The 18,769-nt window shown below is 34.4% G+C and overlaps 1 protein-coding gene across 7 annotated transcripts in view; it reads right to left on the reverse strand.

The window, feature by feature from the left end:
• Window positions 1–18,769, reverse strand: part of LOC123541017 (N-acetylated-alpha-linked acidic dipeptidase 2-like) — a 44,392-nt gene that overhangs the window by 8,852 nt on the left and 16,771 nt on the right. For 3 of the 7 annotated variants that reach the window (XM_053544873.1, XM_053544866.1, XM_053544868.1), the window contains exons 9-13: window positions 2,957–3,076; window positions 2,159–2,244; window positions 1,259–1,322; window positions 741–906; window positions 64–151 (exon numbers count right to left, since the gene is read on the reverse strand). In XM_053544873.1, coding sequence (XP_053400848.1) covers window positions 64–151; window positions 741–906; window positions 1,259–1,322; window positions 2,159–2,244; window positions 2,957–3,076 — 524 coding nt within the window. Of the gene's footprint in view, window positions 1–63; window positions 152–740; window positions 907–1,258; window positions 1,323–2,158; window positions 2,245–2,956; window positions 3,077–5,939; window positions 6,026–10,674; window positions 10,765–11,478; window positions 11,564–13,489; window positions 13,674–13,986; window positions 14,113–14,506; window positions 14,796–15,900; window positions 16,195–16,526; window positions 16,645–16,670; window positions 16,695–18,025; window positions 18,108–18,432; window positions 18,586–18,769 lie in introns of those variants that run through there. The other 4 variants (XM_053544854.1, XM_053544879.1, XM_053544863.1 and 1 more) reach the window with 4 other exon arrangements.

Below are 18,769 nucleotides of genomic sequence, written 5' to 3' on the forward strand. Positions count from 1 at the left end.
CGTTAAACCCAAAACAAACAAACAAACACATATCTACACTGTATTCAAATATGAATGTCTTACACTATGGGTGAATCGTACGTCAACAACTGGGAGACCCAATCGATCTCTGAATGGTGCATAGTCGCTTCCGGAACCTGGAAGAGTTATCCTGAAAGGAAAATCTGACTGTCAAATGAACTTTGTAAACCTTCAGAAATTCCGTGCTAGAACAAAAGATGGGTTTCAAATGATTAAGAAAATAGATAGAAATGTAGCACCTACAGCAAAGGGTCAAAACGTCGTAGAACGACACGGCCACATTATCAATGAGGACAAATTGTTATAATACAACATGTCGACAATAGCTGGAATTATAAGTTTGTCGATCCCTCTTACTTAAAACAATATATGTAAACTTCTTATTTCCTTATTTATTTACAGGTCTGCACGATATATGACCGTTATAACCGGTGTCTTGATTCAAGTAGTGTGTGATAAAACACTGCAGGAGTTAAAGCCCAGATACCATACTGGATGTTTAAATATGAATCTGCAACAGCATAGAACCACCGTCAGTTTTGCAGCTCAAACGATTGTCTTCCTCACTAAAAATAATTCAACCTCAAGACAAGACTAGAATACAAAATAGGAAAAGATATACTTAGCGATTCGTCAGTTTTATTGGCAAATAATAAAATAAGGTCCAACTAAGCAAGCTTTTACTAGTACCGTATCATATAATATATTTGCATATTCACCTAGGTCGTTCAAATTTTGGTGACGGAGAAACATGATACCAAGTATCATAAACAGTCGTACGGCCAGCAGCAATTTCAGCACTGTTCGGGTTCTGGACTTTCTTTGTTGCTTTTATCAATGAACTATATAGAGGAGGGGTTCCTTCAGCTGTTAAAGAATGGTTTCCTGAAAGAGCGAGATATATTTAATGTACGCTGCTACTGTTCATTTACTTGTAAAACAATTTGATGGCTTTTTCACAGAAAAAAGTTATAATCATCAGAATTTCTAACACGAATTGACGCCAGTGGTGATATGAGAATTTCGCTACTACGTATGAAGATTGCATCAAAAATACTGACAGAATTTCAATGAGGTAAGTTATTTCATGTTTAGCAAGAATCAGAATCAGGGTCAGTAAAGTAATACGTTTTTAAGTACATTCTCAGCATCGTTAGACTTTTCATACTGCACATAAATTAAACTTTTTAAGGAGACTGTTTAGTATATATGATATGAGAATCAGTCAAAGACTAACCCCAAACTGCAACATCAACATTTATGTATCCTATTGCCCTTGCTCCAAGATTCTTCACATAGTGCTGAAATATACTATAACAGTAATTATACCAGAAATACCTCATTACTTTGCAAAATGCTTGCCTGTCATGAGTTCGCAAACCAGATGTATGTAACAGAGATAGGTACGTAAGGAAGTAGCAAAATCTTGAAATTAAATGTATAATAAAACCCTTTGGAAACATGACACGTTACCCAGCAGAACAATATCAGCCGGTCTGATTGATTCTGTTCATGAGAAGTTATGAGCTGTGTAGCACTGCCCTCGCTACCTAGGCCCGGCTAAAAATTCTGTTACACATATATATTGAATGGATTCGGTCATCTACATAACAACACTGAGTGTCTTAACATTTCACTGGCACCGTATGGTATCGAACATGTGAATATTGGTTACGTGTAACCTGAATATCACTTTTTAAACGCTCAATTTATTTTTAAAGAACGGACATAAATCTTACCAGATCATACAACTGCTCATCATATAAGCAGTATTAGACATTTAACCTTTAGCCTGCTGGCGGCAAGTGATTCTGCCTTTGCGACCAGCGCAGACCAAGATCAGCCTGCACATACGTAAACACCTCTTTGAATAATAAGTGGTACTGCCCAAATTGAATGATGGACCAGTCCATTTTAGAAATTTAGCAGGCTAAGGGTTAAGAATGGACACGATTGTTTTGAAACCTAAGTTTAGGCTGATTATTGTATTAATGTAAAACACACACAAGTACTACTATAAATAAAGTCCTATTTATAAGAAACGATGTAAAGAAATCTCAACCATTATACATCAGTTTTACTTGGCTAAATATTTAATAACTGTGCTTTTGGAATCTAAATGAATAACGGAAGGTACCTCCACCCATTCAGTTGAGCCAATCAGTCCGTATTCCTCTGCACCCCAGCTACAAAATATGATAGACCGACGAGGTCGCCATCTTCCTGTTCCAAAACAATCAAATTTCCATTAAATTGTGTAAGGTTAATCGATTAAGGTTGATTATAGTATCACATAAACTTCAAAATCGAATGTCATTATTGTGGAATTCAAAAATATCACGCGAGAGTGTACAGAAATTACAATATTATTTTTTTCAATTTTAGAATTTTTTTAATGTTATCACTTACATTACCTCTAAATGTCAAAACTATAACCAAAAACGATGAAAATTTGCCTATTACACTGTTTGTTGTAGTAGAAGTATGTTTACTATGAGGAGAATCACTGCGTAGAAGGATGCTAGTTATGTACCATTTATTGAATAGGCTTTTATTGTGATGACATAAATAAGAACGCATATATTTTAAATGAAAAGTTTGGTAATATTTCTTAAGACATTTCCATATAGTTTTATTTGATAATGTTTAGATTTTGTACTGTGTTGAAATCTAAACGCCGTATCATGCGTGTGTTCATGCTTCTTTAATGCATATTCTGGGTCATTACAACTCTATAGCGTGATCTGGATGTTGCATTCAGCTCTCGGCGCTTGTGCGTCTCAAGCTACTACTGTAATAATAACCTTGTTAAATCACTGTTACAATTATACAGAGCGGGTGCTTGTTATGTCCTATCACTTACAAGTATTTTCAGAAGTCTCAAGTAAATTGTGTAAGTAAATTTCTTTTATGATATTATGCATGTGTACACTACCTGATTTAACAAGCTGTCCCATAACTCTCGATACTTCCATCATAATCGCCGTACCACTAGATGGATCAAGGGCCCCGAACACCCACGCATCTCTATGGTTTCCAATTATTACATATCGGTCTGTTATAAACATTTGTAAAAAAGTATTCTTTATGATATGACATAACACATTAACACGTAACACGTTAAATGCATTCTGCTTTTTAAATTTTCAAAATAAAATAAAGAGCACACACTCTTACTTTTGTTAAAAGATTTAAGATAAAATGATGCAAATACAAAGGGGAAAGAGAAGGTTTGAAATTTATAATAAAATCTGTACAAAGATCCTTTAGATTATTGTCACTATGTGACACAAAATGATCTTTAAATCTGATACTTTTTTCCCAAGGATGTAGCATACATTGAAATTACATATAAAGTCCTTGTCTGTACTTGTCGTTCAGCAATTTGACTATATCGGTTCCTCGCCATTGGTTACTACTGTTTGCAGATCAAATTGCCCTTTCGTCTTTTCTTAAATCGGCAGATTTGTACCTTTACGTCACAAAAGCAGCGATGCTGAAGCTATTTTTGAATCTAGTCTATACAGGTAACTCCGCCTTTCCGATACCGAGTAAAAATATTGAATGAACATGTTTACATCGGCTGTATCACTGAGAAATGATGATTTAAATACTCATAAATACTGTTGGAACGGGTGTTTAACCGGATTGTAACAGATGTATCAGATCTAATCTTCATTTAGAATTTAAATGAGTCATGCCACAATGCACACTACATTTAGGTAGCGTGGATGTGAAAAAAGGACAACCTCTTTTTACATTACAGGCCTTTTTCTGCCTACATTTCAGTACCTTTTGCTGCAGAATTTTCTTTTAAATAATGCATCTCGTATTAAGTTTTCAGTATAATTATAAAACGTACCTGACTGGCTCATCATTGATTGAAGGGCATAAGTTCGAATCTCGGAACCGACCATGCCTCTTTTGTTGAAGAAAGTCGGCATTTCTTACGAAATATGTGAGTCTTAGTCTAACTAATTTGACGCGATCCTAGGAAACAGTTTCGAGTAGTTTTCTCCACTTGAAAGAAATTGTCATCGCTAGATTTGGGTTTAAATGCTGATTTTGTTGCGAATATGAGATAAATTCAAATAAAACTTACATGTATCAAAAGGAAGTCCAAATAATTGTACTCAATAGTTTAATATCGTTTATTTTTTTACTAATCGATATCCCCTTAACGTAGACAACGTAAAATATCAAAATGTAAAATCGGTCTTCCCGAGGTCTCATTATTTAGACTAATCAAAAGGGGGATTCAATTCCTCATTAATTTATGTAAAAGTTATCATAATTCCCCTTAACACGATTAATGTACACACAATATGCAACCTAACTTGAAATGACGGTTTACTGTTATTTATCCTAAATTATTTTGGTCCTTTTAGAGTGACTGTCACAAATATAAAACAAACTAAATATCGAATTATTTCGACTTATGTGAGTCTGTAACTTTTTTTTCCATGAACGGTGACAAGGCTTATCAACTGCCAGTATGCAAATAACTTAAAAAGTGTTTTAACGAATTCAAATAAATAGATCTAGTAGATAAATTCAGATAGGGCCTAGCTTCTACATGTAAACCCCACCAAAAAAAAACAAACAAAAAAACCTAGATTTATAGGAGTAATGGAGTGAGATTTGCGATTGTTAAGCTACGGAAGACTGCAAAAGTTTGAATATCAAATAAATCAGTTTTATGGATATGACAATTAGATCTACAAGTGTTACGTAGCTTGAAGGTTCAATGATACCTTTCTATAAAACCTTGTGTACCTTGCCTGGTTGGAAATTTCGTCGATAATAATTGTCATAACAAAGAAAAAACGCTGTTTTCATTTGAACATAGTTGAAGTATTCTATTCTACTTTTAAAACATTTTCAATGATTATCACCATATTGCACTTTATAATGTATGCAAGTGCGGCGATACTTCAAAGATAGAGTCAGAGCTTTGTGTGACGTCAAGATAAAGAAAAAAGTTTCACGAGAAGGTGAATGAATAATTTATTATGGATGAGGCGGGGTTAACCTGTCAGGAGTATTCCAAAAATAGCTTCAGCTTCACAATTTTTGTGACGTAAACATGCAACCCTATCGATTTGAAAAACGTTCAAGGGGCAATTTGATCTGCAAACAGTAGTAACAAAATTGCACATTTAATATTTGGAAAAACTGATAACCTGATATGACAGGTGTAAAATGAAAAAAGTATTTGTATATAATCATAAAATATTGTACGGTTGCATAGCAGTATAATTTAAATGAGCCGTGCCATGGGAAAACCAAAATTGTGGCTTTGCGACCAGCATGGATCCAGACCAGCCAGCGCATCCGCGCAGTCTGGTCAGGATCAATGCTGTTCGCTAACGGTTTCTCATTGCAGTAGGCTTTAAAAGCGAACAACATGGATCCTGACCAGACTGCGCGGATGCGCAGGCTGGTCTGGATCCTTGCTGGTCGCAAACCCATTATGTTGGTTTTCTCATGGCACGGCTCAAATAATTTACCCGAGTCTTATTAAGCATAAGAGAAAAAAACTGTCAAAACAGTTTTAGAATTTTCGACATGCTTATATCAAATATGGAGACTCGGAAAGAAGCTCGTTCGCTTAGCTCAATAGGAAAGCCGCAGATCTATGGATCGCCGTGTCGTGAGTTTGATCTCTGGGCAAGGCGTATGTTCTCCGCAAGATATTATGCCTAAAATTATTCGTTCTCCACCGCTGATTCGTGTAGAGATGTTGGCAGTAACTTGCGAAGAGCAGGTTTGTACTGGTACAGAATCCAGAAACACTGGTTAAGCTTACATACATAACTGGAACATTGTTGAAAAACGGCGCTAAACGCAAAACAAACAAAACAAAGAATACATTTGTTATTGATATTTGAAAGAAACTAATTGTAAGCATTTGGTACCTGGTTCTATACTTCCCCTGATAATGCCTATCGCATTATATGTGGTTACATTTTTGTTGCTGGTGGTCACTTTGATGTGTGCTCGCCTAGAATGCAATGTAACGGATTAACATAGATAGATACTTTTATTCCTCCAGTTGTGAAGAGCATAACACATATACAATTATTTACATAGTACAAACATTCAACGCAGAAAAAGCAATATCAATATTATGAACATTTAAACAAAAGTATTTCATTTTAAATTAAAGTGTCATAATACCGCTCGCAAGAAAACGAAAATATTGATTCCTAACTCGAGAGACATATAGCCTGATTTCAAGTGAGGTGACGAAGAAACATGGGCAACCACAAAATAATCCTTAATTAATTTACCGTAACGAGTGACCCTGAGTGCATCAACAGAAATTACTCAATTACATATTAAAAACAAAAACAACGAATGTATTACTCTATTAATCTACATACATATCAGCAAATCTTGAGCGAATGTACAAGAAAAACAAGATTTACAGGAATGAAGATATGCCGGATTATTCCAAAGAGTATTTATATAAGTTCCAAAGTAATCACGCAAGTTATTTCCAGAACCACATATATCAAAATAGCAGAACGAATAACAGATGAAGAACGGTTTTCTTTAACAAAATATTATAAAAGCCGAGTTAGTGGCTACCAACGTTCGTTTGCATTCTTCCGATAAGATGAAATGTTCCACAAGGAATAGACACATGTAAGATCTTAAAAGTAAGTTTTGAAATCAAAAATATGGAACAACAATAAAAATAAATTATAAACATGTTCATAATTAATGTCAGAACCAGACATTCACAACACACCGGTTGTCACTAAGTCTAGGTTAACATGTGTAACAGTTCACATATATACATATATAAGCTTGACACGATGTGTGCAACAAAACACATATAACCATATGTAAATACAGATCAGCCAATCATGTTGCAGATACATCTTAGCAAGGGCACATGAGTGAATACCGATTCATCATTTGTCTCAATAGCTAGCAGCACAACAGTAGATGACTGTTCATTAACTGACAAAATTTGAAATTGAATGAATTCTACTAGACCAATAATATCGTAAAGCATAGATATAAGACATCGCCTCCTATTTTCATTGTCTTTACAAAACCAAAGTGCATGATCAATTTCACTTTCAATGTATAAATTACATGTTTTACATTTGTGAACGTATGACCTGGATACCGTACCACTCAGTATCTGAACCGCCGTACAACATAAGGGAGACAACTCCGGCAGAGTTCTTGCTATTTCCCATAGGAAACATGGTTTATTTACCTCTATTACATCTGCTACACTTGTATAGTTGCTTGTTAGGGTTTCAACCCGCACTCTTTTGTTTTTAAAAACAACACTAGTAATTAGAGTTTTTTTCAAAGCATACTGTCCATGAAATACTCCGCTCGTGAAATAGTCATGCAGGACCTGAAGCAGATTATACTTTTGCAGGATTCTATAAACATCCGGAATAAACCCAGTATACTGCTCATCATGGTTCATAAAGGACATTAACCGGCTGACAAAAACTTTTTTCGCTAAGCAGGTCGACGGTAGTCGACACAGCTGGCCCAGAAATTGTAGATTCTTCAGCTCAACGGTATGTTCAATGGATCCCATGTTTAACGCACACAATGTGAAGTCTGTGTTTGTGTTGACGTTTAATGATTGCACGTGTTTCATACAAAATATGTGGGCTACTTCCAAATGATCAAACTCCGTTTTAGAATAGTTGCTCCACAGTTCGCAGCCGTATAAAGCCTTAGGAATTACCACAGCATTATATATTGTTCTAGATGTCAGTGGGTTTAATTGGGTTGGATGTAAACTACTTTGAGTCACACTCAGTAGAGTCCCTCTCAATTTGGTCGCTGCTTCATGTAACATTTTTCCTGTTGACCGAAATCTATCACATACAAGACCAAGATGTGTGTAAGTCTCTACTTCGCTTATCTCCTTATTGCCAAGTTTCCATTGTCTATTATTTCGGGAGTTTCCAGTCTCATTGAGAACTATTATCGCAAATTTCGACGTATTATAATCAAAACGCCACTTACACGAGTACTTATGACAGATATTTAGCATTTCATCAAGTGCGTGTTTTGAGAATGAAACAAGTATCATGTCATCTGCAACTGTTGGAGAGCACAACTGACAGTTATACAGACAAAAGCCAAGACCGCTTTGTTCTAGTTCCTGTATGAGACCGTTTATATAAGCAAGATAGCAATGCGGAGAAGATTTCCCCCCTTGTCGCGTACCTTGACCTATAGGAAACCATTTTGAAACGAAACCACGGTTCTTCACGCAACTTGTCATATTTCTGTACATCTCAAGAAATGCAAGTAGTGACGTATCATCAATAAATGTAGTTTGTTTGAGTTTATAAAAAAGGCCCAAATGCCACACTCTGTCAAAAGCCTGACGACCGTCAAGAAACATATGTAAAGTTTAGATTTATGTTCCTTAGCAAAATAAACACTTTCTTGCACTATGAAGGACGTCATGAGGCAGCCCATTTTCCCCTGGAATCCGCCTTGCTGATCACTCAAATTCTGTAACATGCTATGTTTGCATGTTTTCAACACAATCATTTAAATTTTTTTCAAGATAACCGATGTTAAGGTAATCGCTCTGTAACAATTCGGGTCATCTTTACGTTTTCGTCCACATTAATGAAGAGGTATGATTACAGCTCTTTTTATTTTATCAGGAACGTAACCAGAGCTCAACATGTGTGAAGATATTGGCAAGAATAGGGGATACATAGTCTGATACTGGCTTTAAATGTTCATACTGTATATTATCACAGCCACCAGCTTTCCCGCTTGGACAAGACGTAATTACATCGATGACGTCATCCGGATGCACCGTTACATTTGGATCGGGCACTAACTCGCTACAGCTCTGTCTTACGCTTTCTGAAACATGATTCTCCCAGCCAATATCATAATCTGGTGACAACGTAGGTGTATACAGTGATTCGAAATAGAGTCCCCATTGTTCTGCTATTTTTTCTTGGTCTCTAAATAATTCACCATTGAACTTTATCCCTGCGCCCGCGCTATTTCTACTTTTACGCCGCGTATTGACTAATTTCCAGAATTGGTTTAAATCTACTTCCGCCGTATGATTGATTTCGTTGTCAAGGTTAATTAGATATTCTTTTACGACTCGTCTATGCAATGCCCTGAATTCACGTTTGGCCTTCTTGTAGCTTCTATAAAATTCGTCGACACCGAAACATTTTTTATGTTGTAGTAGTAAGTAACGCAGTCATGCTACCTACATAAGCATATCATAAGCATATTATAAACATATCAAATAAATTCCTTATATACATAACAATAGTTTTGATACCTAAATTTAGATGACTGAATTGTAGCGACCTTGATTTATAACACACTAACAAATCCTTTTGGGAAATTCTCGATATTTACAATTAGAAATGATTTGTTTTCGAAATCTTGCATACTATTAGACTGGAATGCGCTTGATAGCCGCATTTAATATGCTAAAGGTCACAATAATACACATAGATACTTTGCACTTTTAAACGAGCGAATACGCTTTATATGATTATTATGCGTGTAATCAGTTAGATACGTTTCATATATTGTTAACTGTCGTAAAATGGAAGATATCTATATTAAGTTTTTTATTATATTATATTTATTATTTATATTAAGGATAGTTTTGAGCGATCGTAAAAGGACGCTATATTTTAAAACAAAGCTCTACTTTTTAGGACTGCAAAACAATAAGATGTCATTTAAACCTTTTGACACGGCTTTAAAACAGTTAAATGTTAACTTAACACTGTTTTAGTGTTTATAATAATTTCAGTTGTACATGTGTATAGCTTGCAATTTTTAAGTAAAAAAGTGTCAAGTGTTGCTTTATTACGTTTATTAAATATAGTATAAAATAAAATATATAATAAAATCAGAATCATGATAATAAATCCCAAACTATTTTTCGAGGAGTTCCGTTCAACTCTAAAACTGCTCGATTTTGTTATAATTAAACTAAATACATACACGTAGGTTTGTACATTGTGACATAGCAACTCTAAATTTCAAAATTTTCATGACCTATAATATTTGTTTTTGACTTTGAATAGAAAACTATATTTTTTTTTGGTGAAAACTGAATGATCATTTACGAGATAAAAAACACATTATCATGATTATAGTAACTGCAATAAAAATCACTAGTGTAAAACGAAGTTACTAATGTATAAATGCAAATTAATCCGGTTTACTTATGAAGCCATAGTAACATTGCGAACATCGGTATTTTTATACAATATCGCCAGCTTGTGTGACCCAGATAATACAGGTTTTAAATCAGTTGGATTATTTAGTAATAACTCATCTGTAGTGTTAAAATGTTCTTCATCGTCTTTTGAATATCTGACCTCATGTAAAACTTTTCATAATAAGCAACGTGTACTCCTATATTTAAAAATGGAGCTCAAGTAATTATACTCAAATTTAGAAATTTCTCAAATACCGAAAACCTTGAACAAATTTGCTGACCAACAAATGTTTCCACCTGTGTACCTGTACACAATACAGCCTTCACCTGATATGCATTCAGGATCTGTTTATGATGCTACAATATGGTTTTATGTGTCGTAGTTAGATTCAATAAGAAATATGTCTTCTGTTATCTATATTATTCAGTAGACGTACCATTTCGGTGCTTTGAAGCCATTGCCAAATCTGTAAGTGACGTTCATACCCCCACGCCAGTCCTCCGGTACTTCTTCTCCTACAAGTTCCCTGTAATATGTAAAAGCAAGGCTGAAAACACGAGCTGTTTTCAGCAATACATATATAACAAAAGATGCGTTTCAAAAGGCTTATCAGATTAAGAAAACTTCCAACAACTTACCTCTTGTTAAATTTTCATAGAGATCGGCATGCATTTTATAGCTTTTTGTTTGCTACTTATATATAAGACTAATAATTATTAGATAATTTATACTGTCAACAGCGGTCAAGATTTCACCATAAATCGGACCAATATGTATCAAAATCACGGCCGAGAACACAACTGATTCCAGTCCGCTAAACTAGACTTTTGCCGACACAAATCTCGTTAATATGATGAATATACTTTTTACATATTGTTTCATTAAACAGTTCATTTTATTGGCGCTGTAACATAGGTTGATGTGGCCAAATGTTAATCAGAAACCTGTTGCAGTTTTTGACGACTTTAAATGCATGCAACTAGAACTTTTCTTTCTCAAATAAACGTCATACTTTCGTGATAGATCATTTCTTTAATTAATTTTTGACTAATTAAAAACATAAACAAAATATTTAGGTTGAGCAATGAACAATAAACCATGCAAAAACATATAGATTAAATCTTCCATACATTAAAGCAAGCATAAATCTGGCTTTGTCTATCACCAAACTTATATCTAAGAAAATGATACTGTTACTTCGCCCTCGTATCGAAAGCTGCAGTTGAAAATGACCATTTACCTCATAAGATGAATAGCAATTCCATATCCAATAGGATGACATGGTATGGTAGGCATGTCGTCTGGAAGTTCGCGGTAAGCAGTTTCTGTAAAATATGGTATCAATTCCGGTTACAAAACACAGCTGAACATGGTCGTAATAATCGACATATGGCATTTAGGAGTCATAAGATCCCCTTGTCAGTGTAAAACGTCATTACATTCATATTTTTTTTAATAGCTAGACGCTCTTGATTAAGGTAATTCTGCACGTTTGATAAACGTAACGTCATTTATCCGGATAACGTGAAATAAAGCCTAGCTCAGTATATGGAAATGAAAATCGTTTTATGAATAAATGGCAACCTTTTAGTAGTTCTTTAAAAACGGTATCTTTACCCTTTCTCTTAGGATAAAATATGATACATTGTAATACCAAATAATGTCTTAGAATTAGCGTGTAATAACCGGATCTCTTTAATCATTGGCAAATATCTCAAAAACAAGCAATCTGACCTATGCATGTTATTTCACTATATTACAGAACATATGTTTGCTTACGACTGTGAGAAGTTTTATTAAGATCTACATCGTAAAGAAATTTTTATTTATGAAAATGATATAAAAAATTGATTAACCCATAGACGCCCATTCTGAAAACTTCTGTGAGGTCCAAATTTTTCAAATCAGTCTAACAAAAAAAATCAAGCACGCGGCATTATCTTTTTTATTTGCCAAACTGTCTAAGTATATTCTGAAGTTTTAAAAACATCAGGAAACTAGATGCCCACGGGCAACTTGTCTAGCCCGCCCTTTGACCCATAACTGTGACCTTGGCCTTTGAGACAGGAACCTTGCACATGACACTCCGTCTCATTTAGTTAAACATTCATGCCAAATATAAACAAGATTCCACAATGCATGTCAAAGTTATGGGCCTGACAAGATTTGACATGACTTTTGACCTCCAACTATGACCTTGACCTTCGTGATATGAACGCGCATGACACTCCGTCTCACTGAGGTTAACATTCATGCCAAGTATAAACAAAATTGCTCCAGGCATGTCAAAGTTATGGTCCGGACAATCAAATCCAGACGGATGGACTGACGCATGTCTTCGCTTCCGCAAGCTGGCTCGACAAATATTTATAGGTTATTAGCTTTGTATCGGGAAATATGCACGAGTTCTCAGCGGAAATATTGCGCGACTTTAGGAGCGCAATATTCTTCCGCTGAAGAACGAGTGCATATTTCCCGATGCAAAGATAATAACCTTTTTATTACATACACATCTACATGTATAATATAATGTCAATATCATAGATTAGTTCAATATCCTGAATAGGATTGACAAAATACTGAACTAAATAGAAAAAAATAGTGCAAGAACAAACACTGAATTACGTCGCGCACCCGATATGAAATTCAGGCGTCAGTGTATGGAAAAATATTGACGTTTCCGGTACCAGTAACTTAACGGGGAATAGAAACGAGTATGTAATAAGATAATTTATACTGTCAACAGCGGTCAAGATTTCACCATAAATCGGATCAATATGTATCAAAATCACGGCCGAGAACACAACTGATTCCAGTCCGCTAAACTAGACTTTTGCCGACACGGATCTCGTTAATATGATGAATATACTTTTTACATATTGTTTCATGAAACAGTTCATTTTATTGGCGCTGTAACATAGGTTGATGTGGCCAAATGTTAATCAGAAACCTGTTGCAGTTTTTGACGACTTTAAATGCATGCAACTAGAACTTTTCTTTCTCAAATAAACGTCATACTTTCGTGAAAATTCATTTCTTTAATTAATTTTTGACTAATTAAAAACATAAACAAAATATTTAGGTTGAGCAATGAACAATAAACCATGCAAAAACATATAGATTAAATCTTCCATACATTAAAGCAAGCATAAATCTGGCTTCGTGCAGAACAACATACACATTAAAAAGAACTCTTGAATAATGTAAAATTAGGTTCATATAAAACAAACTTTTCAAAAAGACAGACTCACCAGTAGCCGGATAACCTGGTGTTAAATGGTCACCGCTTCCAAAATAAATGACTCCACGCTGGGTTCCAGACTCAGGTAGCCACCAGTCATGGGGATAAACATTCGTAATGTTACCATCTGTGACGTCATCCGGGTCAGAGAATAATATTATACCAATAGCTCCTCTCTTTTCTGCTTCTTTTACCTGTAATAGTAAGGAGGATCCATGCCGGTCGCAAACGCACTGTTAGTTTTCTTATGGCGCGGCTCATATGTAGTATTTCGTTTACTGGATGTCCAATAAGCATCTCGTTTTAAATATTCTTTCTCTTTTCGAATTATTTGCGTTACATGTTACATTGCAATGACTGTATCCACAAACTATCCAAAACGTTATATACACATTCAACAATAAGATAAAAAAATCAAAATGAAGCTTAATCTTGAACAAAATGATATCTAATCATACTTAGAAGTAGGTTTGTACAATGTGTGCATAAGCGGCATGCAGTTCTTACCTTATTGCCTCTGAAAATTTTCCCATATCTGGCAAACACTATCTTTCCTGTTACATTGATGCTTTTATTTTTCTCTAAATACTCGAAATCTTCAACTCTTCCATAGTTCACATACACAAGGTCACCCTGTAATGGTACAATACTGCGCAAAATAATTTGCTATTAATTGCTTCTTAAAAGGATATTAATTGAAACAAGACATTGTTGTTCTAAAATTTGAAGCAGTCGGTAATTATTTTTTTCCATGTTTAAATACTGTGTTGGTGTTTACTTTTGCTGTACTTCAGATATAGCTAATAGTGACTCGAAAAGCTGCAAAGCAATTGCTTTGTTATTTTATTAACACGCAGCTAAAATAAGAATTACGGATTAGTGCTATCATATATATAATACCTTTTCCCTAAAACATATAATTTAATATTCATTATCCATAGAGATTACATTAAAGACATATTGTCTTTAATTACTTTTTACATCTCCATTTGATTAACCGTAAACAGAAGAAGAAAAAAGAACTTGCATAAATATCACCAGGAGCTGAGTATGCATTAAACGGCGGAACAATTCCAGTTTTGTTTTCCTCGGGAGTCAGCGCCGGTTCCCTCAAATTAGACTTATATATTGTGTCATTATTTTCATCAATGATTTCGACATAATTGAGATCACTCATATTTGGGTAAGATAACATCACATTGTATGGCGTCAAGGTTGTCTGGTCTAGACCAACATTTTCCCAATGTTCTTTGAGTTTTCTTGCCAGCTCATGATTCCCTTCCGTTCCAGCTAAGTGCGGTTTGTCTGTGAGCATTCTGAGAAACAAAAACTTTTTTGACGCTACTATTTAACTTGAGCAAGCTCCTTATCTATTTTTGTTTAATTAGTATGTAAGTACCACTAAAAGTGATTAACAAATAAAGTGATTGTGTGACATTAAGGCAGTTTTCATTAACAAAACCCCATTTTTAATCATATGGAGAAGCTGTAGACGTCAGTTACACATGAAAAGGTTATGTTGTAAATCTGGGGGCATGTCAGTTGGATGAAACAATTACAGATGATTTTTTATGAAAAGAGGAAATATAATTCATTTTATTTTTTTACTCTCATTAAATGATAATAATCACCAATTGTTTAAACATATGACGCGGTTAAATCAACAAGGATATTAAGTTGTTCATTAATTAAAAATTCTTCGCGGAATACAACAATGTTTAACAAAGTTTATAAACCAAACAAAAATGATTTGATTGAATTTAGGGATGATGGACGTTATTGTCAATTAACGTTTGCAGAAGCTGGATGGATTGTTTGCGGCCGAGACCATCCATAGCCGTTTCCTAGAACATCAAAATGGCAATTAAAAATTGTACCCGAAATATAAAGTTATGAACCATGAAAACAATACTTTTAGTGCTCGTGTCATGTTTTAAGCAAGAGTTAACGCCTGCAGAAGACCAGGGGATATGTTGGTGACCTCGATGTTAACACACAAAAACATGTATTATCCCTATGTAAATACATATCAACGTGAATTTGTACAATACTTATACGGGTGTAGTAAACAAATGACTGTAGGCAAAAATTCAAAGTGAAGGCCAGACCAAACACTGATTTCTACAGACTGCAAAGACTGAGAGCGATGTTAAGTGTGTACATGTCTGCATTTGCATCCTTTATCAAGTCATTGAAAAATTAGTCAAAACAGAATTAAAGGGCAATCGCGTTTTTCAGTCCGAAGTTCAGAAAAGGATTTGGTTTCACTAGAAAATCCGGCCATAGGTTCGAATGAGTGGATATCCATTAACAGTTAATTGTTTTGAAACCATTTATTATATCCTTTTTAGAGTTTGTCTGTTATATATATATATTCATTTATGACGTGCATAAATTATTATAATATGTTAAAAATATTACCTTAGATTTTGGCGGATATTTTCAGTGTTTATATTGTTGATCATCTCATCACCAATGCCAGGATCGCCATCGTGAACTAACAGCTTTGAGACGTCTGGTAGGTACAGACCATGGCCGGGAACTTCTTCCGGTTCATCTTCGGGACATGTTGCAAATCGACCAATCAGAATACCGATAACAAATGCCACGATAATTCCAATTATGAAAGTTATTATCAAACAGCGAGTGTTTGTCTGTTTGCTGGGTTCCGAGATAAATACTTTCGATGACGTCATTTTAAATAAGCATCAATACCTGTAAAGCGGAAACAAATATGTTTCGCGGATCTTGAAAATATGTTTAAATCAGAAAATAATCGTAGTCTTTAAGCAAAACTTAAACTAAATATCTTAAATTGACAACGAACAAACCTGTATTTTTAAACTATTTACATTTGCTTACATTCGGTCGCATAATCCGCCTATTTACGTTTTGCACCTAAATGAGTTGAACGCAATACTGTTGTTCCTCCTTCTTTATGTTATACGAGTTACTTCACTATTGAATTAAACCTTCGGTTTAAATGCATAAGATGTTTACATAAATCTATCATAAATATAAGTTAACTAGATGAAAACGTTGTTTACCTAATCATTCCCTTAATCAATTCACTTAACTCGTTTAAATTTTAAATGCACGTTATATATTCCATATCATTCCCTTGTTTTTGAAGATATTCAATATAAAAAAGATAGATTTTATTTATATTAATTTTGACATAAGTCACCAACCTGTCTCAAGGATAGATGAACAGCTCAAATTGCTCGTTCAAAAGTTGTTTATTACCGGATAATGTAATATTTTGGTTATGGTTCATGAAATATATCCTTGCAACATTCATCAGCGCTTGAAATTTGATATTATAGACGCTCAGGATATTTCAATATATCCAGGACAAAAGTATGGTGCAAAAATTACAAAGAGAAAGTTGCATGGTGTAAAATTGTATATTAAACTGCTAAATGCGACCTTTTCTATAACTATTTCAAACAATAATGCCTTTGTAAGGATTTTACTAGGTAATGGCTTATATTTGTAAACATGCCGAAATGCTGTACTCGCATGTCTTGAGGGAGCCAACTGTCAATGTCAAACTGTCAATTCCGCTTCAATCCTGCGTATTAAAAGATGAAATAGTTTAACTTAAAATGCATGTATGAAAAATGCGAAATAACATCATATTGGATCCCGAAGAACGCTTTAAAAGGCTTACAAATATTGTCTAGTGTTTGGGTTAAATGTATTGACATTCAATTTTGAAATTGAAATTCATGTTCGCAAAAGAATTGTCAGTAAGCCCCCAGTAAACTGACAACAACTGTGGTGCATCAACAAAGAACACAACTGCGTTCTTATAACATTAACAAATTTAAAAGAGTTATTTCTCTTTGCCTATATTACTTAGCATACGGCGGAAACATTTGAACGTGTCAAACTATTCTCCTTGGCACAATGTTAAATGCATGTTCAACAATTGTCATCTTTAAAAATAATCAAGAAAATTCAATCAACGTTCAACTGATTTCGTTTGTGTTTCTCCAAATACGCCTTTTTACACTTTGTGTCTTGCACTATAGAAATGTTGTGTGAACTAAAACGATCATGGTATTTTATGACAAAAACACTGTCGAATTTAGTACAGAAGGATTGGTGATATTCTCTTGTCATTTTACCTGTATCTTCCTATAAACAATATAACCGTATGTTCAAAACAATCGTTAGAAAGAATAATGATACAGGCATTGTATTAATTAAGTTTACCCCAACACTTGGTCAGGATATGTGTAAGAAAAGAAAACCAATATTTTAAAAAGTTTAGAAACCAAAATTACGTTGATTGGGAATGTACTTGCCACTCAGTATCACATGTTATCATGAAGCATAGTGTTTTATGTATAAAGAACCCTACATGTATGTGCTAAATCTCAACAACGTGCTTCGGAATAGTCTATAATATGAGATAAAATAAACGAAAACTAGTAGACTAATACGATGGAAACTGATAATCTATCAAGCTCTTACTGTAGTAGATGGTAGTCAGAGAGTTATAAAGCCACAAACGATTATATATAATTTTAGCAATTACCGTAAGTCAATTTTACGTTAATGGATGTATCTATTCTTGGTCATCTATATTGCATGAGTGGAATTACAACCTCCCTGCGAAACTGCAAATAAAGGAAAGTGTGATGAGAATATGAAATTAGTATGCCTCTTTAGTAGATGACTTGAACTCATTTCAAGGTATTGAATGATGTGATGTGCAATACGGACCAGGCCCTGTACTGCAACAGATTACACACATATCTGTGATAATCATTTACCAATTTCTTTTTACAACTGCCCGCCTTAAGGGTAGTACAGAATTATCTACTAATTCTGAGCATGGCAATGCACATGTAGTTATTAGTTCTGAATATAGAAGTATTAGAATTAATAGACAAAAAATGTGAATTTGTGAATTATAAAAAAATTATTAAGGAGGTAGGTTACCTTAATATTTGTATGTGCGCATGTCCAACCGGAAGCTAACGTGACGATTTACGACAAACTAAATGTGTTTGTATATCCATTCTTCTGAAAACAAATCATGAACCTGTCTCCGATCTGATGCTTTATGGTTTATTCTAACACGATCCGATTCATTTTCCTATTAAACAAAGAAGGCAGAAAACTGTGAATTATTATACAACAAATCACTGTTCTGACGTCACAATTATTACGTCATGGCGTCAAACGTCATAGCGGCGCACTGGAAAAGAAACCGATTAAAAACGGGCTTATATTTCATGAATGTCATCAAGGATGTACTTAAAAATTCCTTGGTAAC

This window comes from Mercenaria mercenaria, chromosome 1, assembly GCF_021730395.1.
Source record: "Mercenaria mercenaria strain notata chromosome 1, MADL_Memer_1, whole genome shotgun sequence".
Taxonomy (NCBI): domain Eukaryota; kingdom Metazoa; phylum Mollusca; class Bivalvia; order Venerida; family Veneridae; genus Mercenaria; species Mercenaria mercenaria.